Raw genomic sequence first — 24,615 nt, forward strand, 5'->3', positions numbered from 1 at the left:
AAACCTCAAATTGTCTTTCTTTTTCCCAGGTGATATTTAAGAAGCCTTACTGCGTATCGCCTGACAGTTCCACTTTTTTACTTTAATACCCTGATTTGTCTGAAGTGCCTGAATAGGGTTCATGTTATACTCATCCTTCCTAAAGAGATGTCTTGTGTGTGTGTGCTCAGCTGTGTCTGACTCTTTGTGACCCCATGGACTGTAGCCCACCAGGCTCCTCTGTGCATTTTCCAGACAAGAATACTGGAATGGGTTGCCATTTCCTCTTCCAGGGGATCTTCCCGACCTAGGGATCAAACCTGTGTCTCCTGCATTGGCAAGCAGATTCTTTACCACTTGAGTCACCTGGGAAGCCCCCTAAAGATAAGTCTAACGATGTTTTTGAACTGTGGTGTTGGCAAAGATTCTTGAGAGTCTCTTGAAATGCAAGGAGATCGAACCAGTCAGTCCTAAAGGAAATCAGTCCTGAATATTCATTGGAAGGACTGATGCTGAAGCTAAAACTCCAATACTTTGGCCACCTCATGCAAAGGGCTGACTGATTGGAAAAGACCCTGATGCTGGGAAAGATTGAAAGCAGGAGGAGAAGGGGATGACAGAGGATGAAATGGTTGGATGGCATCACGATGGACATGAGTTTGAGCAAGCTCTGGGAGTTGGTGATGGACAGGGAAACCTGGCGTGCTGCAGTCCATGGGGTCGCAGAGTCGGACACAACAGAGTGACTGATTTGAACTGAAGGGAGAGTAAAATCTTTGACTGATGGGTGGTAAGAAACAATGTGAGTAAAAACTGCTGAATTTAGTCAGTGAGAAGAGATAGTTTCTATGGAAAATTGAAGGTTGAGCAAGGGACAGACACCAAATGTAAAGGCACTGAATATATAAACTAAACCCAGATGGGACAGTAAGGTTGGGAAAAGAAAGCTCTGAGCCATCTGGTGGTGCAGAGCAGGGAGATCAAGGGAAGATCAGGAAGGATTTGGGTGCAAACTACTTCGAAGATAAGTCACTCATACAAACCTTTCCTGTCTCAGCAGAATTCATCAGCCAATAAAAAGCTGTAATAGGCAGGATCACCAGACTGTTGTTAAATTAGCTAATGAAGGTCATAATGTACCTGTATTACACATCATTAGCAATGGCCTTCCAGTAACAGATGGGTATATGAGAAGGCGAGACAGAAGGGAGGACAAGCATGTCCCGGAGGGGTTGACTTAGAGCCGTGGCTTACTACAGTGTGTGGCAGGATGATAATGTTGATTACCATCTCAATTAAACCTTTGCATAAAGGCAAGCTTCTGTGTTCCCTGCCCATGACAATGTGCACTGATGTATGCAGCTTGCCTTTCTCCTGTGCTAATTTATCTTAGGTGGAAACCAACAATTCAGAACATTTCTGGAGAGTGATGGGACTTTGAGGCCCTGACCAGTCCTTGGTGATCTTATCTCTTGTGCGTGCCTGCTCAGTTTCTCAGTTGTGTCTTACTCTTTGTGACCCCCCTGGACTCTAGCCCTCCAGATTCTGTCCATGGGATTGTCCAGGCAGGAATACTGGAGCGGGTTGTCCTTTGCTCCTCCAGGGGATCTTCCCAAGCCAGGGATCAAACCCGAGTCTCCTGCATTGCAGGCAGATTCTTTACCTCTGCACCAAACACTTTCTCTCAAGGTTATTTCTGAAACTTCCCTTAACTTTGTATTCTGTTTCCTCTGCTAGGTTATATTTCCTTTTTTTTTTTTTCCCTGAAATATGTTCAAATGCACAGCAAAATTAGAAGCGTAGTAGAAATAACTCACTGCCCTCTCCCTGCTAGCCATTTGAGACTTCTTTGCAAACATGGTGACCTTTCACCTGTGAGTACTTAGAGTTATTCTTAGGAACAAGGACATTAATTTACATAATCTCAATACAATCAAAATCAGGAAATTAACATCACTATGTCACTACAGACCCTGTTGAGTTTCACTAGTTCACCCCAAAATGTTCTTTTTTTTCCCCCAATTTTTTATTTTGAAAATTTCTAAAAAAATGTTCTTTGTAACAACAGTATCCACTCGAGAACCACACAGGCATCGAACTGTCAGGTCTCTTTAATCTCCTTTTGTTTGGTACTGTTTCTCAGTCTTTCTTTAACCTTCATAACCTTGACTCTTTGGAAGATCACATGCCTGCTGTTTTGTAGAATGTCCCTCAGTATGGAGTTTCCTCCAGGATACATTCAAGTTATGAATTTTTGGCAGCATGAAGACAGAAGGGCTCTCGCATCTTCTCAGATCCTGTCTCCTGGTGCACAGCTCATAACTGGTGATGCTAATTTTCATTATTTGATTGAGGTGTTGTCTGCCAGGCTTCTCCACTAGTAGATTTTTTAAAATCTCTGTAATTAATAAGTATTTTGTGTCAATGTCCTGTTCCTCATCCAACTTTCACCAACTGGTTTTCATCACCCATTGATGTTTCTTCTGTAAATTAGTTATCACTACAAAGATTCCATTCTTTCTTCTACATTTATTAGCTGGCATTCTAATTTAAAGGAAAAGATTTCCCTTCCTCACATTCACCTCTTTATTTAAATCAGGATAGACTTGTGGAATATTTGTTATCCTATTTTGTAGGTTATAATTCTCTGCCATCATTGTTGGTTTTGAAGCTCAAATCATCAAAGATTGGGCCAGAGAGCGCCCCTTCAAGCTGGCCATGTCCACGTATCCCATTCCCATAATTTCTTTAGCACTTCTTTATGGTACAAGGAGGTGTTCTAGACTCTTATATTATACTTTCCTGTCCCGGCCCGAATCACACATTTCTCCATTTCTTCTTTGCAGGTAGGTGTGCTATTTAGAGACCAAGTTCTGGGTGTTAGGCGTGCTCACTGCTGTTGGGGTGTCCTTGCTCCCAGGCCCTCTAGTGGACAGAGCTAGGAACATATGCATTTATGAACAGAGGCACACACACAGCTTTACATTTGTATTTATTTCTGTATTTAGCTACATGTGTTGAAAACCAAGAGCTCACTCTGATACTTCCAAAACCAGCTCAACACTACAGGATTCGTCCTAGTTTTCTCCCTTTCCGTGTTTGCAACTTCTTTCACCAGCAGTGGGAAACTAATCAGGGTACACTGAGAGAGAGCTTCATGATTCTAAACAAAGGGATCACATAATTAGGAGAACAGGGATCAGGTATATATTTCTCCTCTCAATTTGTTCCATGAAAACTTATCTCAAGCCAGTGGGCTCTACATTTGATTTAGAGTAAAAAGCAGACAGATGCTGGAAATGGTATGAAATTTAATTTTTGTTTCTAGAGCATCTAGGAGTCTACTAATGGAAAATAAATTTATGTGGAATGACGCATCTTTATCCTTAATAATTAACAGTGAATGGGGCTCAATCAGAAACTGAAAAAAGAACTTTTTTATGAACATTAAACTTTTATAATTTCATCTTTAATAAGCCTATACACATTCTCTCTTATGTAGTTACTTTCTGAATTGTGGGCAGTGAGAATTTAAGAAGCATTTCTGTTTATCAAAAAAAACCAATCGATGTTTCTTTTAATGAAAGGGGATTAGGAAAAACAAAACATACTCTTCCCACTGTACTGTTTGCAGTTGCTGTTCATTTGATGATACCAGGTTTCCATTAGCTTAGTGTAATTCAAGAGTCCAATAATCATTGTCAAATGCTGAAGATGTTCTGCATAAGTCTGATTTAGAACAGCTATTTGGATCTCAATTATTAATGAAATTAGTGTCCTGAATGTCAGCAAGAGCATTGCCTTAGGTAAAGGCTGTAAAGGAAATCATATTAGTGTGGAATTTCCCCTCCTTAGGGGCTCCTCTTAGATTACATTATTCACTTAGCTATCTCCTGTCAGGGAAATTGAAATGTTGGCCATGATCTGATCCTGGGGCAGAACCAAATGGAGAAGTTAAGGGGTATTGCAATGGCACCAACTCCAAAACATTTGTGTGGCATTGGTATTGCCTTTGGTCCCCTTCAGTGTTTACAAAATAGCATCAGCAAGGACGGCATAAACCGGCAAACAGAGAAGAATGGAGCAGAAAGGAGCTTTTTTAGGAAAGACTGAGTGACATTCTATCCAGCAGGCAAGTTGTGTTTCTCATCTTCAGGACGCGCCTGGGGAATACTGGCAGGTATAATGGCTCCTCTGTGGCCCTTCGTCCTGGCAGCTGCCTCAGGTGAGTACGTTAGTGATTTTACTAGGCATCGAATATTAACGCCTAGAACCTAGAGACAAGCCTTTCTATGTTGTGCTATGTAACTCCTCACAGGTGTTTGCTTTTATTTACCATCTGTAAAATGCCAGTCCGGTGAATCTACAAGGAGACCAACACTTTGTTATGACTTTGCTCCTACAATTATAGGTGTGTATATCCATAGGGCCACACAGTGGGGCTTTCCACAAAGTTAAAAGTATGCTCTGAAATGTTTGATAAATGTTTGTTCGATAAATTTTTCCTTCCTTAGAAATCAAGCTCTCTTTACAACAATTGATGCTGAGAGTTTGAAGCATTCTTTTTCAGATTTACTTGTATGTCTGAAGAGTATATTTTTATTATTCCAAAACAATCTTGGTCTTTAGAAGCCCACAGAGAGTCCCTTGGATCCATCACAGCTACAGACACCTGAGTGTCATTTTGGTGTTAGGGTTTTACATCCAGTCCTACAAAGTCTGTATAGATGTGGAGTGTTTCTCTAAAGATGAGCTGTAGAAACTTGCATGTTTTGAATGTACAGTTCCCCTAAAAAAATACTTAAGAAACTAATACATATATGTTGTATGTGTATATATATATGTATATGTATATATATATGTATATATATATATATATATATATATATATATATATTCCCCCCTACATTTCTGGAATTAAACTTCCATGGTGCCAGTATTAACACTACCGTATTGAACCATTTGAGTTAGGATACAATTGGTTCCTAAAAAACATACACAGATCAAAAATTTATGTTCATGCTAGTGTTTCCCAACACCCTTTGTTCCTGAGGGTTCTCCTAGAGCTCATATCTGAATTTCCATGTTTTAAAATATAACTGAAAGTGGAATGAGTCAATTACAGAGATGAGGAAGGAATTTGGTAGCCAAACAGCTGGAAATGATTTTTTTTATTGGATAGAGAAGAAAAATGGCCACTTATCATTAAAGTTTAAAAATCTTGGATGTTGAACTTAAAGGATAAAAGCATATCTTAATTATAAAAATGAAAACAGAAGAAATTTCATTAAATGCCAAATGGGTTTCTTAGCAGAAAATAATTGTCAACATTAAACGAAGCAAGATAAAATAGAAAAATGAAGGTTTGAAAATAGAAGAAATTCTTCTTAATGATTGCTCTTTTTAATGTTTTGTATTATGCTTGATTTTTGTTCTAAATGTGGCAGAGAAAGTGTTTTAATAGCGTCTCATAGTCAGCACTTGACCATAAATCATACTGAGAATTTACCCTTTGAAATTTTACTGGGTTAATATCGGGTTGATTTATAAATATAAGAGCACTTAACAAACCACCAATTTAGAGCTGGACCCAGAGGCAGTGTGCTGGAATAGGATAGGAGGCCTGAATTAGAACCACGTGCTCCTACCACACTGCTCACCAGCCATGTGACCCTGGGCGAGTCCATGTACCTCTCAGAGATTCTGGTTCCCTGTAAGTTAACTTTTTATTTTGCATATTCATGAAGACCAAATATGAAAGCATTATGAAATCGTCAGGTGCAATGCAAATGTAAGATATTGTTGACCTGAAAACACACAAAGACAGAAAATAACAATGAGCTGTTTCTTTCCAAAAATGTACACCATGCAACTCTTATTTATTTATTTATTTTATTAGAGTATAATTGCTTTACAAGGCTGTGTCAGTTTCTGCTGTAGAACAGAGTGAATCAGCCGTGTGTATACATAAATCCCCTCCCTCTTCGTCTTCCCTCCCAGCACCACCCCACCCCTCTCGGTCATCACAGAGCATGGAGCTGGGCCCCCTGTGCTCTACCGCAGGTTCCCACTGGCTGGCGGTTTTACACATGGTAGTGTACATATGCAACTCTTCCTTTTGAAGGGCTACTCACTGTTGTTCCCAGTATTCTCAGGGAGCCAGGTCGCCGTAGTATCAGAGTAAGAGCTTGGTCTTTGGATCCAGATCCAAAGCTTGGTCTTTGTTTAAATTCCATCCTCTTCTCTTGCAAGCTGTGTCATCTTCAGCAGTACTAACCTCACCACCTAGAGTCCCTCACCTGTAAGTGAGTCCTAACAGGGTTGTAGAGTACCTATCTCATAAAGCTCTAGTAGAAGTTAAATGAGATAATTTACGTAAAGGGCTCTAGCCCAGTGCCTGGCACATAGCAAGGCATTTAATCAGTATTAGGTATTTAATAATACCACACACCTAAACCACTATGTCCTTGGAACCTCTCAGATATATTGTAACCTCTCAGGTCTATGTATTGTTATCTATTGTTCAATAGAAATTGATCAGAGACTAGACAGGAAATTCAGGCAAGTCTTTACTGGGGCCCCTGCTGCAGCAGGGAGAAGTTACACAACTAACAGGTTCCCTAGCTCACACTCAGAGCTGAGCTGGCTCTTTACATGGGATGAAGGTAGGGGTGGGTCTGTGATCGAGCCAGAGGCGTGGCTTAGGTATTTTGCCCACCACTTTGGTAGTGTTGTATGCAGGGGGCAAACACTTCAGAAGCTGCATTTGGGATTTTGGTCTTTTTGTATCTTGTTCATAATTTGCCCTAACTACACATGCACACAGTTATTTTTAGTCCCTTATAGCTTCTTTGTATTCTGTTTCTCCAGGAGATGTTTGCCCAGGTGCAAACACTACAGCGAAGGACCCTAGGTCCCAGGTCCCAGCCTGCTGCAGTTCTAGTCTCTTATAGTCCTAAAGGTGTATACTCATTAAACCAGAAACAGCTCTTTTCATCAAAGTGCCCAGAACACTTTAAGATAGGTATGTATGTAACTCACTGAAATAAGGAAAGCAAAGGAATAATTCTATTGTATCCTCATCTTTTTAAAACCTCTCTTCACCTAGAAGTGGTTCACAACTCAGTTCATAACACATTCTACTTTTCAGAAATCTTACGAGTGCATTATTTGATGCTGATCATTAGCATTCGAGGAGACAGTGCTAGAGTGGTATCTTTTCTGGGTCTGTTGATAGCTTCCATCAGTGTCTGTTGAAACATCACTGAACTGTGAGTCATTTAGTGCTTGTGTGAATGTCACATTAGCTTTCAAGGGGCATAATTTACTGTTAATTAATGGTCACTTAAATCCTTAATCTCTCTCTTGTAATTGATCTTTCTCCTCAGGCAAATTTGCATTCATAGTAGAAATGTAATTTATTATTTCTCTGCATTTTAAACAAAGAACTATTTCCCCCTGTAGTTTATTTAAGCACGCTCCCCTTTGCTTATTTTTCTATCACTCCTGGTTGCTCTTTTGTTCTTATTTCCAGCTTCCAGAACTTTCTCTTTTTACCCAACGACTTTGACTCATCCTTGAAAATATTTATCCATTAGGGACCTATATCCACAGGAAAGATATCAGAGGGGAATTTGAGGCCCTATGAGCAGAGGGTGTAGAGAACATTCATTTCTCAGAATTACTAACTCTGTCTCAGGTGGTTTCCTGAGAAACACGCACATTTGAAACACGCACATTTCAGTGTTTTCCCAGCTGGGACTTGGGAGATTCCAAGGGAGGTAAAACTGAAGTTGCCCTAAGTGAAATTCACAGGAAAAACACCAGACTAATTTTGCTTTGGGGTCCAGAATTCTTTCCCGTAGGGTCAGCCAGCAAGAAACAGTCCCAAGTAGAGAGACTGAAGGAGAAGGGGGCAGCAGAAGATAAGCTGGTTGGATGGCATCACCAACTCAATGGACAGGAGTTTGAGCAAACTCCAGGAGATAGTGAAGGACAGACAAGCCTGGCGTGCTGCAGTCCATGAGGTCACAGACAGCCAGACACAACTTAGCCAGTGAACAACAGCAAAACAAAGATTCATAGCGCATCTTTGACAATCGCAGTTCACAAAAGCTGAAGATGATGCGTGATGTGAGCCACCCACCTTGGTTCCCGCACGCCTGAAGAGCGGCTGCCCCTTCTGGCGTCTTGTTGGATGAATAGTTAGGAAGTTTAAAACGCTCATTAGATTCCCAGCTCGGATGGTAATGAAAGTGAATATTCCACTGCCCACAATGAGTCTGGATGTCCCCTCCAGCACCGTCGTTAGCATTTTGGTCACACTGGCATTGATAAATCATAGAAATTGCTGCCTGTGGCGGCAAGTGACACGGTATCATTCATAAAGAGACGGGTATAAACAGGATCGTCGCACAGGGGGAAGGTACCTCATTTACAGTTTCCTGATGGAGCCTGCGTACCTTCAGCAGCTCATCAAAATAACCATCAAAACCGCTGAGAGTCGTGGTGAATTCACGCGCAGGACACCACGGATAGAGTTCGCCCGCCCTGTGGCAGGGGGGTGTGCAATTTGCTTCAGTCCGATGACTGAGGGAAGCTTTGAATGCCCCAGGGGCCGGCCAAGCTGGTGAACAAAATATCTTTTTGCAATTTCGAGAAAGCCCTCACGGATCTGTCGCTTCCAATTGCTGGTGCTCATTTCTCTCGCTTCCTTTCCCCTGGCCTCTCCAGCCTCGACGCTCATCACGGCTCCTCCGCAAATCAAGATTCCTCGGTCACAGGAAATGGTTGTTCCCTGGGACCTCAGAGAATTTTCCCAAAAGGAAGATCTCGTTTTCTGACAAGTGCATTTTAAGACAGACTGAGTGAGAGAACAAATACGATTTTTGAGGAGAAAAATATGAATTGGATTTTCCTTGATTCCATTATTTAGAAATCCACACAGCTCTTTGGATTCAAGTGGTTTGTCCATGTTTCTGCTTGGGTTTTTCTATGTGATTTTTGAATTATAAATGGAAAAATCGAAAGAAAAATCCAAGGAGGAAGCTGGCTAAGTGCATCAGAAGCTTTCTCCTGTGTACCAGGAGGGGGTGATACAGGAATAAAGAAAGGATGCTGTCTTCAAGATGCAAGATAGCTGTAAAGATGGAAACGTAGCACAAGTTTGCACCCTCAGAGATGGAGTTGATTTATTTATCTTTACAGTGAGATTTCTCCTAAATTGGGCATTTAGGCCATCAGCTGACTTAATTTTTTTATTCTTTATTGAAGTATAGTTGATTTACAGTGTTCAGGCGTGCAATAAAGTGACTCATTTACACACACACACACACACACACACACACACACACACACACACATATGGGCTTCCCAGGTGGCACTAGTGGTAAAGAATCCACCTGCCACTGCAGTGGACACAAGAGATTTGATCCCTGGGTTGGGAAGATCCCCTGGAGTAGGGAATAGCAACCCACTCCAGTATTCTCGCTGGAAAATTCCGTGGACAGAGGAGCCTAGCAGACTACAGTCCATGAAGCTGTAAAGAGTTGGACACGACTGAACACTTTTACTTACACATATATGTTCTTTTTCAGTTTCTTTTCCATTGTAAGTTATGATAAGATGTTGAATATAGTTCCCTGTGCTGTATAGTAGGTCCTCGGTTTTTTTTTTAACCTATTTTTCATACTGTGTATCTGTTAACCCCTAATTCCCAATTTATCCTAACCCCCTCTTTCCCATTTGGTCACTTGTAAATTTGTTTTCTGTATCATCAGCGTCCTTTAAATGTGTCTGACAAAATGTCCATGAGTTGGTTGTGAACTTCAGCAGATTGGGGTGAGCTAAAGACTATATTCTTCCAGGAGTGACCGAGCCCTGGGCAGTCTGAAGTCTCCTGAAGATGCTAAGTTCTTATTTTCACCCTCACAGTGATGGCTTTCTTTTTCAGGAATCCTGGCCATAGATATGCCTCATTCCAGGAGTCCTGCTCTGCATCATCTCACCAAGCAGCTATTACAGACATATCGGAAGGAAGTAAGGCCAGTTCACAACTGGACCCAGGCCACCACTGTATATTTGGACGTGTCTGTTCACGCCGTGCTGGATGTGGTAAGGACCATCCTACCATCTCCTAGTCCCATGATTCTTTTGTAAAATTACCCGCTATTTATGCAAGAGAAGTTTTTTTTCTTGAGACTCTCATTGAGCCGATAGAGAAGTTAATGTTAGATTCATCTTAGCAGTGAGCCTGGGGTACCTAATCATGCTAACTGGCCCCCAACTTACACTGTGAGGGGCAGATAGTCTAGAAATAGGAATTTCACAGAATTAAGATGCTTTCAGAGTTGTGGGCGTAGGTCACACACATATTTTATGAGTATCGCTGCAACCAGAAATGGTAATAGATATTATCTTATGTGGTTCGCATTTCTTGGTGGTAACAGGAGGTTTATGAAACAACTTCTACAACTTACTGCTTGCAATTTTAAAATGAGAAAAAAAATGTCTTGGTTTCCTGAGTTTTTAAGGGACTTTATACCTAAGACATTTGCTAAGGGTGGTAGAAAGATTTATTTATTAAAGCATGTGTTTCCTACTATGGCTGAAAAATGGGTTATTGTGGGAATTAAATGCGAAAATGCATGTAGTTACTAGAGATCTTAGTTAACCCTCAGTAGACGATAGACTGTATAATTATCTCTGCTCCTTCTTTCTCCTTTTTCTTAATTACAAAGTCTTCAATATTAATAGATTCTAGATTTACTTTGATTTCTTTTAAAATCAGACTTTACTGAGCTTGTTAACATAGTTCAAATTTTTTTTCCAATTTACTTTTCAAAACCTTTTTCCAGTTGAGACATAATATACAGATACTGAAATGCACAGATGTTAAATGTACAGTTCAATGAGTTTTGATAATTGCATGTACCCACACAATTCATATCCCTATCCATATATCAAACATTTCCATCATCTTACAAATCTCCCCCATTTCTTTTCCAATCACCATCCCCTCTATCCACAGGGAAAACCACCATTCTGATATCTGTCATCATAGATTATTTTTGCCAATTCTGGAACTTTATAAGAATGAAAATTTGCTGTATGTACTTTGTGTCTGGATTTTTCATTCAGCATAATTTTTTCCCTATGTTTATTTATTTTTTAATATTTTTTATTGTGGTACAAGCCAAGTAATATAAAACATATCATTTTAATGATAGTTAACTATACAGTTCAGTAGCACTAAGGACATTCACACTATTATGCAACTTTCATCATCATCCATCTCTGAAATTTTTCACCTTCCTAAACTGGAACTCTGTCCCCATCAAACACTAACTCCCCATATACCTTCTCCACGCCACCCTACCCCCTGGCCCCTAGCATCTACCAATGTACTTTTTGACTCTCTGAGTTTGGCTGTTCTAGGTACCTCATATAAGTGGAATCAAACAGTATTTGTCTGCACCTAACATATATTGAAATGTTTTTTGAGGTTCATTCATGTTGTACATAGTAGTTTTTCTTTTTTACTGATAGGTAGTATTTGGTTATGGCTATACCATGATTTGTTTATCCACTCTCCTGTTGATAAGCATTTGTGTTGTTTCCAGTTTTAGTATATTACGAATAAAGCTATGAACATTTCTGTACAGTATTTTGCTGTACATATGTAAAACCTAGAAGTGGAATAACCACCACTTCTCATAAAATAGATATATATATATTTAATGAGAAACTGCCAGATTGTTTTAGAAAGTGATTGTACGTTGTAACTCCCACCCATCAACTATGAGAGTTCTCATTTCCCCACATCTTCACCAACATCAGGTATTATTGGTTTTGTTTAATTTTAGCCACTATGGTAAACATGTAGGACTATTTCACTGTGGTTTATTTTATACATCCCATGACTAATAAATAGGGACTCTTTTCTAATGTGCTTATTGACCACTTGTGTATCTTTCCTTGTGAAGTATCTGTTTAAGTCTTTTCCTATTTTTTATAGTGTTGGTTGTTTTTTATTATTATTATAGATGTATAGAAATTGCTTGTATGTTCTGAATACAAGTCCTGTGTCATCTATGTATTGTGAATGTATATTCTCCTGCTGTGGCTTGCCTACACATTTGCCTAATGGAGCTTATGAGGAACAAAATTTTAAAATTGAATGAAGTCCAATTTTACCAGTTCCTTTATTTATGGTAGTGCTTTCTGGATATTGTCTTAAGAAATCTACTCCATGTTCATCAAAACATTTCCTATATTTTCTTTCAGAAGATTTATTGTTTTTAGTTCCTTATAATTAATTCTATGATATGTTGAGAATTAATTTTTATAATGGTGTGAAGTATAGGTCAAGGTTTTTATTGTTGCTGATTTGTGTTTTGTTTTTGCATTTAGAAAGAATTTGTTCCAGCACCATTTTTTAAAAAGTTTCCCTTTTTCCGTTGGATTGCTTTGGTATCTTGACTGAAAATTAAGTTAACTGAGAAGTGTCAGACTATTTGTTATCTTGAAATCAGATAGTATGTGTCCTTGAACTTTATTCTTAAGATAGTTTGACTTCTTAGGTCTTTTGTACTTCCAAATAAATTTTATATTCAAATTTTATATTCATTCTTATCACATTTTACTTAAAAAAAAACCTGCTAGGAGTTTGTTTGGAATGCTGTGAGATCCACAGAGAAATTTAACGGGAGAATTGATATTTTAACAATATTGAGTTTTCTAATTGTTGAATATGGTATTTCTCTCCATTTATTTGGGTCTTCAGCAGTGTATTATTTTTAACATAGAAGTTTCATATATGTTTCTATTAAACTTATTCCATAGTATTTTTGATGCTGTTATAAATATTACTTAAAACTTTAAATGTTCTATTTATTTGTTGCTATTATAAAGAAACTGGATTAATTTTGTATGTTGACTTTGTATCCTGGGACTTTGCAAAATTCACTTACTAATTCCAGTAGTTCTTTTAAAATTACTATTTTCTATATATGCAATCATTTCATTTGCAAATAGTTTTACTACTTCCTTTTTTAATCTGTGTGCTCTTTATTCTTCTTATCTTGTCTTATTGCATTGTCCAAGACCTCTACCAGTGTTAATGGGAGTGACGAGAGCACATATCTGTATCTGTTCCATCCTCAGGGAAAAATCTTTCACCGTTAAATATGGTGTTAGCTCTAGATTTTTCATAAATGATCTCTATCAAGTTGAAGAAGTCCCCTGCTATTTTTGTACACTGAGAGATATTTTTAAAATCATGAATGTTATGAATTACACCAGTATTTTTCTCAATCAATTTGAATGGTCACATGATTTTTGTTTTATGCAGTTAATATGGTAAATTATTTTTGATTGATTTTCAAATGGTAAACCACTCCTGCATTCCTAGAATAAACTCTACTTGATCCTGACATGTAAACCTTTTTATATACTTCTGAATTTGAATTCCTACTTATGATAGGTTGCATCTATGTTAATGAGGACTATTGGGCTATGGTTTTATTTCTTGTAATGTAGTTGTCTGCTTTTGGTGTTGGTTTTATAAAACCAGATGAAAAGTGTTCCCTCCTCAATTTCCTGAAGGAATTGTGTAATACAGATAATTTTTTTTCCCTAATGTTTGATGGAATTCACCAGTAAAAGCATCTAGGGCTAGAGTTTTCTTTGTGGGAAGGTTTTTAAATATAAATTCAATTTCACTAACAATATACAATTTTTTCAAATTTTCTATTCTTGTGTCACTTTTGGAATTTATATTTTTCAAGGAATTTGTCTGTTTTATCAGAGTTGCAAATTTATTTTTTCATAATGTTCCCTTTTAATTCTTTTAATGTCCAAAGGATCATCAGTGATGCTACCTCTTTCATTCCTCATATTAATAATTTGTGTTTTTTCTTATTTCTCTTGACCAGTATCGCCAAATTGTTTATCAATTTATTTCTTTAAAGAACCAAATGTTGCTTTTGAATTTTCCTTTCAGTTTCCATTTCACTTCTATCTGCTCTTATGTTTGTTTCCTTTCTTCTGCTTACTGTGCACTTAATTTGTCCTTCTTTGTCTAGTTTCTTAAAATGGAAAGTTGTCTTGTTGAGTTTAAACCTATTTTCATTCCTAATTTTAGCATTTAAAGTTATAAATTTTCCTCCAAACACTAATTTAACTGCATCCTATGAACTTTTGATGCATTTTAAAATTTGAGATACATATTATACAGACTGAAACTCATCTTTTTAAAGCCAATCCCTTCCTCTGCTAACCCCAGTCTCTGGCAACCACATATTTTATTTTGCTCCCTATGTTTTTGCCTTTCTCATAAAAATGGAATCATAGTGTATTTTCCTCTTTGTTTTTTGGCTTCTTTCACTTAGAATAATGCCTCTGAGATCCATCCATGTTGTGTTGTTGCACGTATCAGTAGTAGTATTCCATTGTGCAAATGTACTGCAGTTTGTTTATGTATTTACCAGTTGTTGGACACGTGAGTTATTTCTGAGTTCGAGCAATTTTGAATAAAATCACTATAAATATTTGCATATGTTTTTACTTCTTTTGGATAAATACTTGAGAGTGGGATTGTTGAGTTGTATAAGGCAATTTTAACTTTACAAGAAACTGTCAAACTGCTTTCCGCAGTGGCTGTATCATTGTATATTCCACCCGCATATTATGAGAGTTTCAGTTCCTCCACATGATTACCACACTTGATATTGTCAATCTCTGTAAATGTTAACCATTCTGTTAGGTTTGTGGGTTATCTCAGTGTGGTTTTAAACTCATTTCACTAAAGGCTTATGATGTTGAACATCTCTCTGTGTGCTTATTTGTCAACTATCTACCTTTTAAAATGAAGTATTCACTCAAATCTTTTACCTTTTATTCAAATCTTTTACTTTAAAAAAAATAGGGTTGTTTGCTATCTTATTATTGAGTTGCAAGAGTTCTTTGTACAGTTTTAGTCTATTTCCGGATTCTATTCTGTTCAGCTAGTCAATATATTTCTCCTTACATGAATATATCATGTCAATTATTACACATTACAGAAGTCTTGAAATCAGGTGGTGTGAGTCTTCCAAACATAATTTTCTGTTTTAAAATTGTTTTGACTCTTCAAGGTACTTCACATTTCGATACACACTTAAGAATTAGTTCACTCATTTCTATTTTTAAGACTGACATTTTTTATTGAGGTTATATGAAATCTATAGATTAAGTAAAGGAGAGTCAAAATCTTAATGTCTAATCCATGACAACACTGTCTCTCTCCATTTGTTTAGCTCTTTAATTCTTTGTGTAATGTTTAGCATTTTTTGGTTTTGTACATATTTGGTTAAATTTAATCTCTAAGTAATGCACATTTTTGATGCTATCATAAATGGTATTTTAATTTTAGGTTTCTGTTTCTCACTAGCATACAAAATATAAATGATCTATATATATTGGCCTTGACCCTGTCATTACATTAATTTTTGAGCCTTTTTGTAGATTTTTTCAGATTTCCTATGTAGAAGGTCATGTTGCCTGTAGATAATGAAAGTTGTACTTCTTTCTTTCCAATTTGTATGCCTTTTCTTTCATTGCTTATTGCACTGGCTCAAACCTTTAGTACAATGTTGAATAGAAGGGTACACTGTTCTATAAATATAAATTCAATAAAAATGTTTATAGTATTGCTAAGGATTCTTACAACTTCAATTCTTTTTGTTGTTGTTCTATTAATTCACGGAGAGGTATATAAAAATCCCCAACTATAACTGTGGTTTGTCTCTTTCTCTGTCATGTTCTTAGATGCATATACATTTAAGATTATATGTCTTCTTGACAAATAGAACCTTTTACCATTATGAAATACCCTTTTTTACCTCTGGTAATACTTTTTTTCTTGAAGTTTTTTTTTATGTTTATTTATGTGTATATTTTGCCTTCCTTTTATTTTCAGTATCTGTGGCATTGTTTTCAAAGTCATTTCTTAGAGAGAGCAAGTAGTTTGGTGTTGCTTTTCTCCAACTTTTTATTTTAAAATAATTATAAATTTATTGAAAGTTGCAAGTCAATTTATAGAGAGGTTCTGTTCAGCCTTCACCCAATGCCCCCTGTATTTATCTTGCATAAATTTGGTATAGCAGCAATACTAGAAAATTGAGATTGGTGCTTATTCCGATTTCTCTAGATTACATATACTTGTGTGTATGTGTATTTGTGTGTGTGTTTCTCTGTAATTTTATTACACGTGTAGCTTTGTGTGACCTCCACCACCACCCCATCGATCTACACAATCTTCAGCACAGGGTTCCCTGATACTGCTCACTTATAGACACAATCCTTTCTTCTGACAAATCCTGGCAACCAATAAATCTCTTCTCCATCTTTATAACTGTGTTATTTGAAGACTATTATATAAGTGGAACCATATAGTATGTTACCTTTGAGGTTGCCTTCTTTCATTCAGTATAATTCCCTGCAGGTTCACCCAGGTCACTGTGTATACCGATCGTTCACTCCTTGCTGTTGCTGAGTTCCCGGGTACTGCTGTTTTAACCTGCCACTCTGTGCATGTTAACTGAAATGTTTTGTCCATTTATGAATACCATCTTGCTATTTGTTTTCTAGCTGTCTCATCTGTTTTCTGCTCCTCTTATCCTGCCTTATTTGGGATAAACTAAATATTTTTTAATATTTGATTTTAGTTCCTCTAAAATCAAATTGACTTTTTTGCAGTCCCTCTGTGTATTATTTTTAGATGTTATTTTAGGGGTTTCCATAGCCATCATTAACTTAATATAATGTGCTTAGAATTAATGTTATTATAGTTCATATAAAATATAGAAAGCTTACAACAGTAAAATTCCACATACCTTTTCCCTTTATATTTGCATACATAATGTATCCTACTATACAATGTTATTATTTTAATGTACTTTGTTAAAATAATTCAATAACTTCTCTTTAATTTATTTTAATGGAGGTAGTTTTCTACGTTAATATTTGAGTGCTATGCTATGAATTACAGACTCTGATTTTTTGACTGAGATTCAGGTATTGAAATTGATGGAAAATAGTTTAAAATAAAAGTATAAATTATACCATGGTTCAAATTATTTTTTATCTGATGTAAATTATTTTAGCATAATTTTTCTCTAGCTTAGATAAACCCCTACTCATTAGTTCCTCATAAGCAGGTGCATTTAAATGGAGCACACACACAAAATCCCTCGTTTAGCAAACAGTTTCACTTTACTCAGCTTTACTTTCCCACTCACACTAGTAAAAGCACTATATCCAGGATCCTAGAAAATACTTTTTAATCAAATGACAGAAAATGCCCACTCTTACTCTCCACAATGTAGTCTTACACAATGCTCCAATAGAAAACTCCTTTAAATCTCTTTTCTATTTTGATGTTGATCTAGAATTTTAGAGACAATTTTCTGGGACTGCATCTTCACCTACTTAAGAGATGCTTAGTTTAGTTCAGTCGCTCAGTCGTGTCCAACTCTTTGTGACCCCATGAATCGGAGCACGCCAGGCCTCCCTGTCCATCACCAACTCCTGGAGTTTACTCAGACTCATGTCTGTCGAGTCGGTGATGCCATCCAGCCATCTCATCCTCTGTCATCCCCTTCTCCTCCTGCCCCCAATCCCTCCCACCATCAGAGTCTTTTCCAATGAGTCAGCTCTTCGCATGAGGTGGCCAAAGTATTGGAGTTTCAGCTTTAGCATCAGTCCTTCCAATGAACACCCAGGACTGATCTCCTTTGGGATGGACTGGTTGGATGTCCTTGCAGTCCAAGGGACTCTCAAGAGTCTTCTCCAACACCACAGTTCAAAAGCATCAATTCTTCGATGCTCAGCTTTCTTCACAGTCCAACTCTCACATCCTTACATGACCACTGGAAAAACCATAGCCTTGACTATATGGACCTTTGTTGGCAAGCTAATACCTCTGCTTTTCAATATGCTATCTAGGTTGGTCATAACTTTCCTTCCAAGGAGTAAGCGTCTTTTAATTTCATGGCTGCAATCACCATCTGCAGTGATTTTAGAGCCCCCAAAAATAAAGTCTGACACTGTTTCTCCACTGTTTCCCCATCTATTTCCCATGAAGTGATGGGACCAGATGCCATGATCTTAGTTTTCTGAATGTTGAGCTTAAGCCAACTTTTTCACTTTCCTCTTTCACTTTCATCAAGAGGCTTTTTAGTTCCTCTTCACTTTCTGCCATAAGGGTGGTGTCATCTGCATATCTGAGGTTATTGATATTTCTCCTGGCAATCTTGATTCCAGCTTGTGCTTCATCCAGCCCAGCATTTCTCATGATGTATTCTGCATAGAAGTTAAATAAGTAGGGTGACAGTATACAGCCTTGACGTACTCCTTTTCCTATTGGGAACCAGTCTGTTGTTCCATGTCCAGTTCTAACTGTTACTTCCTGACCTGTATACAGATTTCTCAAGAGGCAGGTCAGGTGGTCTGGTATTCCCATCTCATTCAGAATTTTCCACAGTTTATTGTGATCCACAAAGGCTTTGGCGTATTTCATTAGTCCTTGCTATTTAGTTGTCAGTAGGTTATTATGTCTGTATTGTTTATTGGACATTGTCCAATGGGAAAAGCATGATTTGAAAAAGACATGATATGAACCATGTTACATGAAACTCCAACACGGGGATAACATCAGCTTTGAGTAAGAGACGAAGAAAGGTTTCTAGGTCTCTCCTCATCCTTTTACTTTCTGACTTCATATTGATGAAGGTAAAGTAGAATTGCTCAGAGTTTCCTTTACAGGCTTATTTGGAAATAAGGGAAAGGAGTAAAGTTTTTATATTAATATTTTCCCTTGGAACAACAATATCAAATTGAGGTGTTTTTTTTTTAGAAGTTTAGTCTTTATTACAAAAACACAATAATCACTGAACGACTTACTGAAAACCAGGGCAAAACCAAATAATTTGACACCCTTAAAGCTTGAGATTATCATTGCTATAAACTATAAAAACACTAGGCCTCTGCAAGAACTTAATGCATCACTCCATCAATGACAGTGAACTTGGAGCTTCTGGTCTGGCAATGCTTAGTTGCCCACATGACATCTGAAATCCAAATCTGTCCACATAAGTGCAAAGAAATGCCCTGTAGGCCAAAGCTTCGAGAACAATACAATTCATGCCACTCCACTCCTTGTTACCTACTCAATACCTCAGGGCAACTGACAATTTTAGATCACTTACATGACAGTCACATCAAGAGATGAGAATTATTAATATCTTTTGAAATAGTGTTTTTTTTTAATGTTTCACTTGTCTGAACTAGTTGAAGGTATCGAATTTGAATTTTTGGTCTAGCTCTTCCCACCTTAATAAGAGAAAACAAATCATAGCCATTATGATAGGTAAGGAGAACACTATTATTTTTTCAAAGATAATGCTTTACTCCAGTGTTGTGAAATATACTATTTTTTACAAGAATGTATTAGACATATCATTTTATTGGATATGGAAAACTTGTCTTCTGAACTATGTAAAATCTTACATTCCATCCCTCTAGTTTCATCCCTATCTCCTGTCTTGACTTTATCTTCTACGAGTACTCAGTGTTACAATGAACCTGAACTTCTTGGGTCCGGCCTGTATCCTGTTCATTCTGCTGTTTCCTCAACTGAATGCGTCTTCTTTATCATTCTCCATCTACAAAAGATTATAGCCCTCAAATCTCAGCTCCTAAAAGAAATTTTACTCAATTCTCCAATCTGGCAGCAATGTCTCCTTCCTTTGAATATAATGAAATATGTATATTTCTTCATGCACATAGCTGACTGTTAAAATGACACATTATGCCGCTGTTGTTTAGTCACTAAGTTGTGTCCAACTCTTTGCGACCCCATGAACTGCAGCCCGCCAGGCTCCTCTGTCCACGGAATTTTCCAGGCAAGAACACTGGAGTGGGTTGCCATTTCCTTCTCCAGGGGATCTTATCAACCCAGGGATTGAACCACCATCTCCTGCGTGGCAAGCGGATTCTTTACCACTGAGCCATCTGGCAAACCCCAAATGTCTCATACCCTAATGTATCAATAGCTACTTGAGGGACTTCCCTGGTGATCCAGTGGTTAAGACTTCACCTTCCAATGCAGGGGGTGCCAGTTCAATACCTGGGGGAGCTAAGATCCACGTGCCTTGTGGCCAAAAAAAGACATAAAACAGAAGCAATATTGTAGCAAATTCAATAAAGATTTAAACATAACCTATATCAACAGTAATAATAATAATAATAATTATTATTATTTAAAAATAGCCATTGGAGGGAAGGGTTTTCAAACTCAGGATCCTATTTACCACAATATTCAGGACAATATATCTTACTTCGGGCTTCCCAGGTGGCTCAGTGGTAAAGAGCCTGCCTGCCAAGGCAGGAGACATAAGAGATGCCAGTTCAATCCCTGGGTCAGGAAGATCCCCTGGAGAAGGGCATGGCAACCCACTCTAGTATTCTTGCCTAGAGAATTCCATGGACAGAGGAGCCTGGTGGGCTACAGTCCATAGGGTTGCGAAGAGTTGGAAATGACTGAAGTGACTTCACACACACACACACACACACACACACATACACACCTTCCTTCAAAGCTAGCTGTGTAGATATTTGCCTGATCAGTTAATTAGGATATGTGAATTCAATTCTAGAATCTTTATGAATGACTTAGTCTTTGCAAATGTCTATATTACATTCAGGTGGGCTGATCCTTAGGTTCGTTCCAGAAACATGACTGGTTTGAAGAACTTGAGGAAAATTGCTCACAGATTCTGCTCAGACAAGGACATTCCCAATGTGAATAGATAACTTGCTGGATGCATCTGCCAGCAGCTGAACTGCTGGCAACTTTTGTTTAGAGTGAAGAGCTTTCAGCCCGGCTTTCATCACTGCACCTCGCTTTCATTATAATGTTTTGCCTCCTGTTTTATTTACATGAAAGACTACAGTCTCGTCTTAGAATTTCTGGGTATTATGAGTACCTTAGGGAAATCTGATTATAGAGATAATCTACTCAACAGTGAAGAGTTTCCATTTGTTTCTATTGAGTTTTGTCAATTCCGAATCACAGATACCTTTGTATTCCAGTCCATTGACTAGAGCCTCCCAGCCAGACGTTGAGGCATCTGTTTCTATAGTCTTCAGAACTGGGAAAGATAAATAAGAATGTGCGGGAATTATCTGTATATTTGCTAACCACCAATTTAGATCTAAATAGACTCCCTCTGTTAGGAAGACTAATGAATTCCAATTCTCTGAAATATCCTTTGCTTTTAACAAGCGGGATGGAAGGTATCTAAAGAAAAAAAAAAAAAAGAGAGAGAGATACACAGAGGGAAAAGCTGTGAATAATGCCACCAGAGAACCAATTATGTTCACCAGCTGGCATTGAGAAACTTGTTTCTCTTGATGAAAAAAAAAAAAAGACTTCAGTTTTAGCCTCCGACTTCTTTTTGACATTGTGTTCTTTAGGGCTGAATAACCAGTCCTCCCAGACACCCCCTCTAAGATGTTAGGAAAAAAATCCTTAACACTATTATTATGTGTAACGTGACAAAGGGATGGGCAGGAAGAGAGAAACAAGCCAAGGCATCAACATGGCAGTTAATAAGAACCAAACTGGATATAATGACAGTGGAAAGGAAACATTAGGATATAGAGACCTTCCTCTCCAGCCATGTGACTGAGTCAGCAAGATACACAGTGGGGAAGACACTGGTCCGGACACTTTGTAGATGTAAAAGTGTATTTGTTAGGAGAGAGTAGTGAAAAGCTGTATTATTTGGTAATGGAAACTGCACTCCGGACCTTTTCTCCCTATGACGAGGGGACCCTCGTTGACTGGAACTAAGCCTATATACTCTCAGACACTCAGTCTGTGTCCAACTCTTTGAGACTCCCTTGGCAAGAATACTGAAGTGGGTTGCCATTTTTCTCCTCCAGGGTATCTTCCCAACCCAGGGATCAAACGTGTCTCCTGGATTAGCAAGAGGATTCTTTACCACTGAGCCACCTGGGAAGCAACTAAGCCTAGAATGGAGTCTTTTTGTGCTTTCATGGGTGAGACATGATCTATCTCAGGCTGTCTCAGCCAGAGAAACTTGGAAGAAAGAGGTGTGCCCAACCTGGAGCTGTCACTAGAGGTCTTATTTTTTTAAGTCATTGAATTTATTTCAATGTTGCTCCTGTTTTATGTTTTGATTCTTTGGCCACAGGTAAGCTCCCTGCCCTGAGCCCCACAGAGCTGATATTGGTTGGGAGTCCCCTCTGTCCGTCTTCCAAGCTGTTTCTTAGGGAAATGCTGTGAATTCAGTGTTTTCACTTTGTACAATCAGTCCTGGAGGACTGCAGATATTTGCGGATTGAACCAACTCTGCATCGAAAATATTTTTATTTATTTATTTAGCCATACCCAGCAGCTTGTAGGATCTTAGTTCCCTGACAGGGATTGAACGTGGGTCCTCCAAAGTGAAAGCATGGAGTCCTAACCATTAGATAAAAAATAAACATATTTTTTAAATTCCAGAAAGTTCCAACAAATAAAACTTGAATTTGCCTGCCATGCACTGACAACTATTTACATGGCATTTATATTGTATTGGGTAATTATGAGTATTCTAGAGATGATTTGGGCTTCCCAGGTGGTGCTAGTGGTAAAGAACCCATCTGCCAGAGCGAGAGACACAAGAGATGTGGGTTCATTCCCTGGGTCAGGAAGATGCCCTGAAGGAGGGCATGGCAACCCCTGCCAGTATTCTTGCCTGGAGAATCTTATGGACAGAGGAGCCTGGTGAGATACAGCCCATGGGGTCTCAAAGAATCAGACACAACCAAAGCAAATAAGCAATTACAGCACAGAGATGATATAAAGTATACAGGAGAATGTGTGTAGGTTCTATGCAAATACCTCTCCGTTTTATACATAAGGAACTTGAGTATCTGTAGATTTTGGTAACCAAGAAGGTTTTGGAGCCTCTGGAGCCAATCCTCCATGGATTCTGAAGGACAAGTGTATACCATTTTAAAACCTGCTTTTCCCAAGTATCTGTTTGAGATTCACAAAAATCTGTAGAGCAAGTATACTCAGGCTAGCCTTTGTTGAACAACTGTAATGGGTTACTGTATTTGTGAACCATCCTTTTTTTCTGAAGGTACCTAGAAATATTTATGCAATAACAACTTGCTTTCTTGATTTCAGAAAAGGGGAACTTTAAAAGTTTATTGTTTCTCTTTCAAACTATGCCACCCCCTGTGCACACCTGTATAGTCTTGAGTATCGCACAATTCCAGGTGCACCCCCTCCAAAGAGCAAATATCGATAGCGCCTCCCTAGCCCCACCCAACCTGGACTGAGGACAGTGGTAGTCTTGACCCTATGCACAAACATCATATATCTTTGATGTGGTTGGATAATTCCCTGGAAAATTAATTTAATGTATCTTGTTCTAGGGAAGAAAATGGACCTGTGTATTTGCTTTCATGCCATAACTCCCCAGCTCCATTGTTTTACTGAAACTGGTATTATACTTAATATTACAGAAGTACAAATGTTACTTAAATGACTCTTTACCTTTGAACCAAAATCAACAGGAGGAGCGTTTCACATTTTATTTTACATATTTTCATCTTGAATTTTCTATATCTCTATTCTCTTTGAATAATGCAACTTTTAATGATGGATTGTAAAAGTGAAAAAGTTGCTCAGTTGTGTCCAACTCTTTGCGACCCCATACAGTTCATGGAATTCTCCAGGCCAGAATACTGGAGTGGGTAGCCTTTCCCTTCTCCAGGGGATCTTCCCAACCCAGGGATCAAACTCAGGTTTCCTGCATTGCAGGCGACTTCTTTACCAGCACAAGGGAAGCCCAAGAATACTGGAATGGGTACCCTATCCCGTCTCCAGGGGATCTACCTGACCCAGGAATCGAACTGGAGTCTCCTGCATTGCAGGCAGATTCTTTACCAACTGAGCTATCAGGGAAGCCCATGGGAAGAAATGGATTTGTCTGTAGTCTGTATCAGCCTTCTTACATATACATTCCCTGGAAATGTTTTCAACAGTGTGGAGATTCCTTAAAAGACTGGAAATAGAACTGCCTTATGACCCAGCAATCCCACTGCTGGGCATACACACTGAGGAAACCAGAATTGAAAGACACACGTGTACCCCAATGTTCATCGCAGCACTGTTTATAATAGCCAGGACATGGAAGCAACCTAGATGCTCATCAGCAGATGAATGGATAAGAAAGCCGTGGTACATATACACAATGGAGTATTACTCAGCCATTAAAAAGAATACATTTGAATCAGTTCTAATGAGATGGATGAAACTGGAGCCGATTATACAGAGTGAAGTAAGCCAGAAAGAAAAACACCAATACCGTATACTAACGCATATATATGGAATTTAGAAAGATGGTAACAATAACCCTATATGCGAGATAGCGAAAGAGACACAGATGTATAGAACAGTCTTTTGGACTCTGGGAGAGGGAGAGGGTGGGATGATTTGGGAGAATGGCATTGAAACATGTATATTATATATTCATATAAGAAACAAATTGCCAGTCTAGGTTCGATGCAGGATGC

At 38.3% G+C, this 24,615-nt stretch overlaps 1 protein-coding gene across 1 annotated transcript in view; it reads left to right on the top strand.

The window, feature by feature from the left end:
* Positions 1-3,924: 3,924 nt before the first annotated feature.
* The window catches only part of HTR3B (5-hydroxytryptamine receptor 3B), a 40,746-nt gene continuing 20,055 nt past the window's right edge, over positions 3,925-24,615 (top strand). Inside the window, exons 1-3 of the mRNA XM_068987965.1 lie at positions 3,925-3,940; positions 4,136-4,204; positions 9,932-10,092. Of these exons, the coding sequence (XP_068844066.1) occupies positions 3,925-3,940; positions 4,136-4,204; positions 9,932-10,092 (246 nt within the window). The remainder of the gene's footprint in view (positions 3,941-4,135; positions 4,205-9,931; positions 10,093-24,615) is intronic.

The sequence above is a fragment of the Capricornis sumatraensis genome, chromosome 16 (genome assembly GCF_032405125.1).
Source record: "Capricornis sumatraensis isolate serow.1 chromosome 16, serow.2, whole genome shotgun sequence".
In the NCBI taxonomy this organism is placed as follows: domain Eukaryota; kingdom Metazoa; phylum Chordata; class Mammalia; order Artiodactyla; family Bovidae; genus Capricornis; species Capricornis sumatraensis.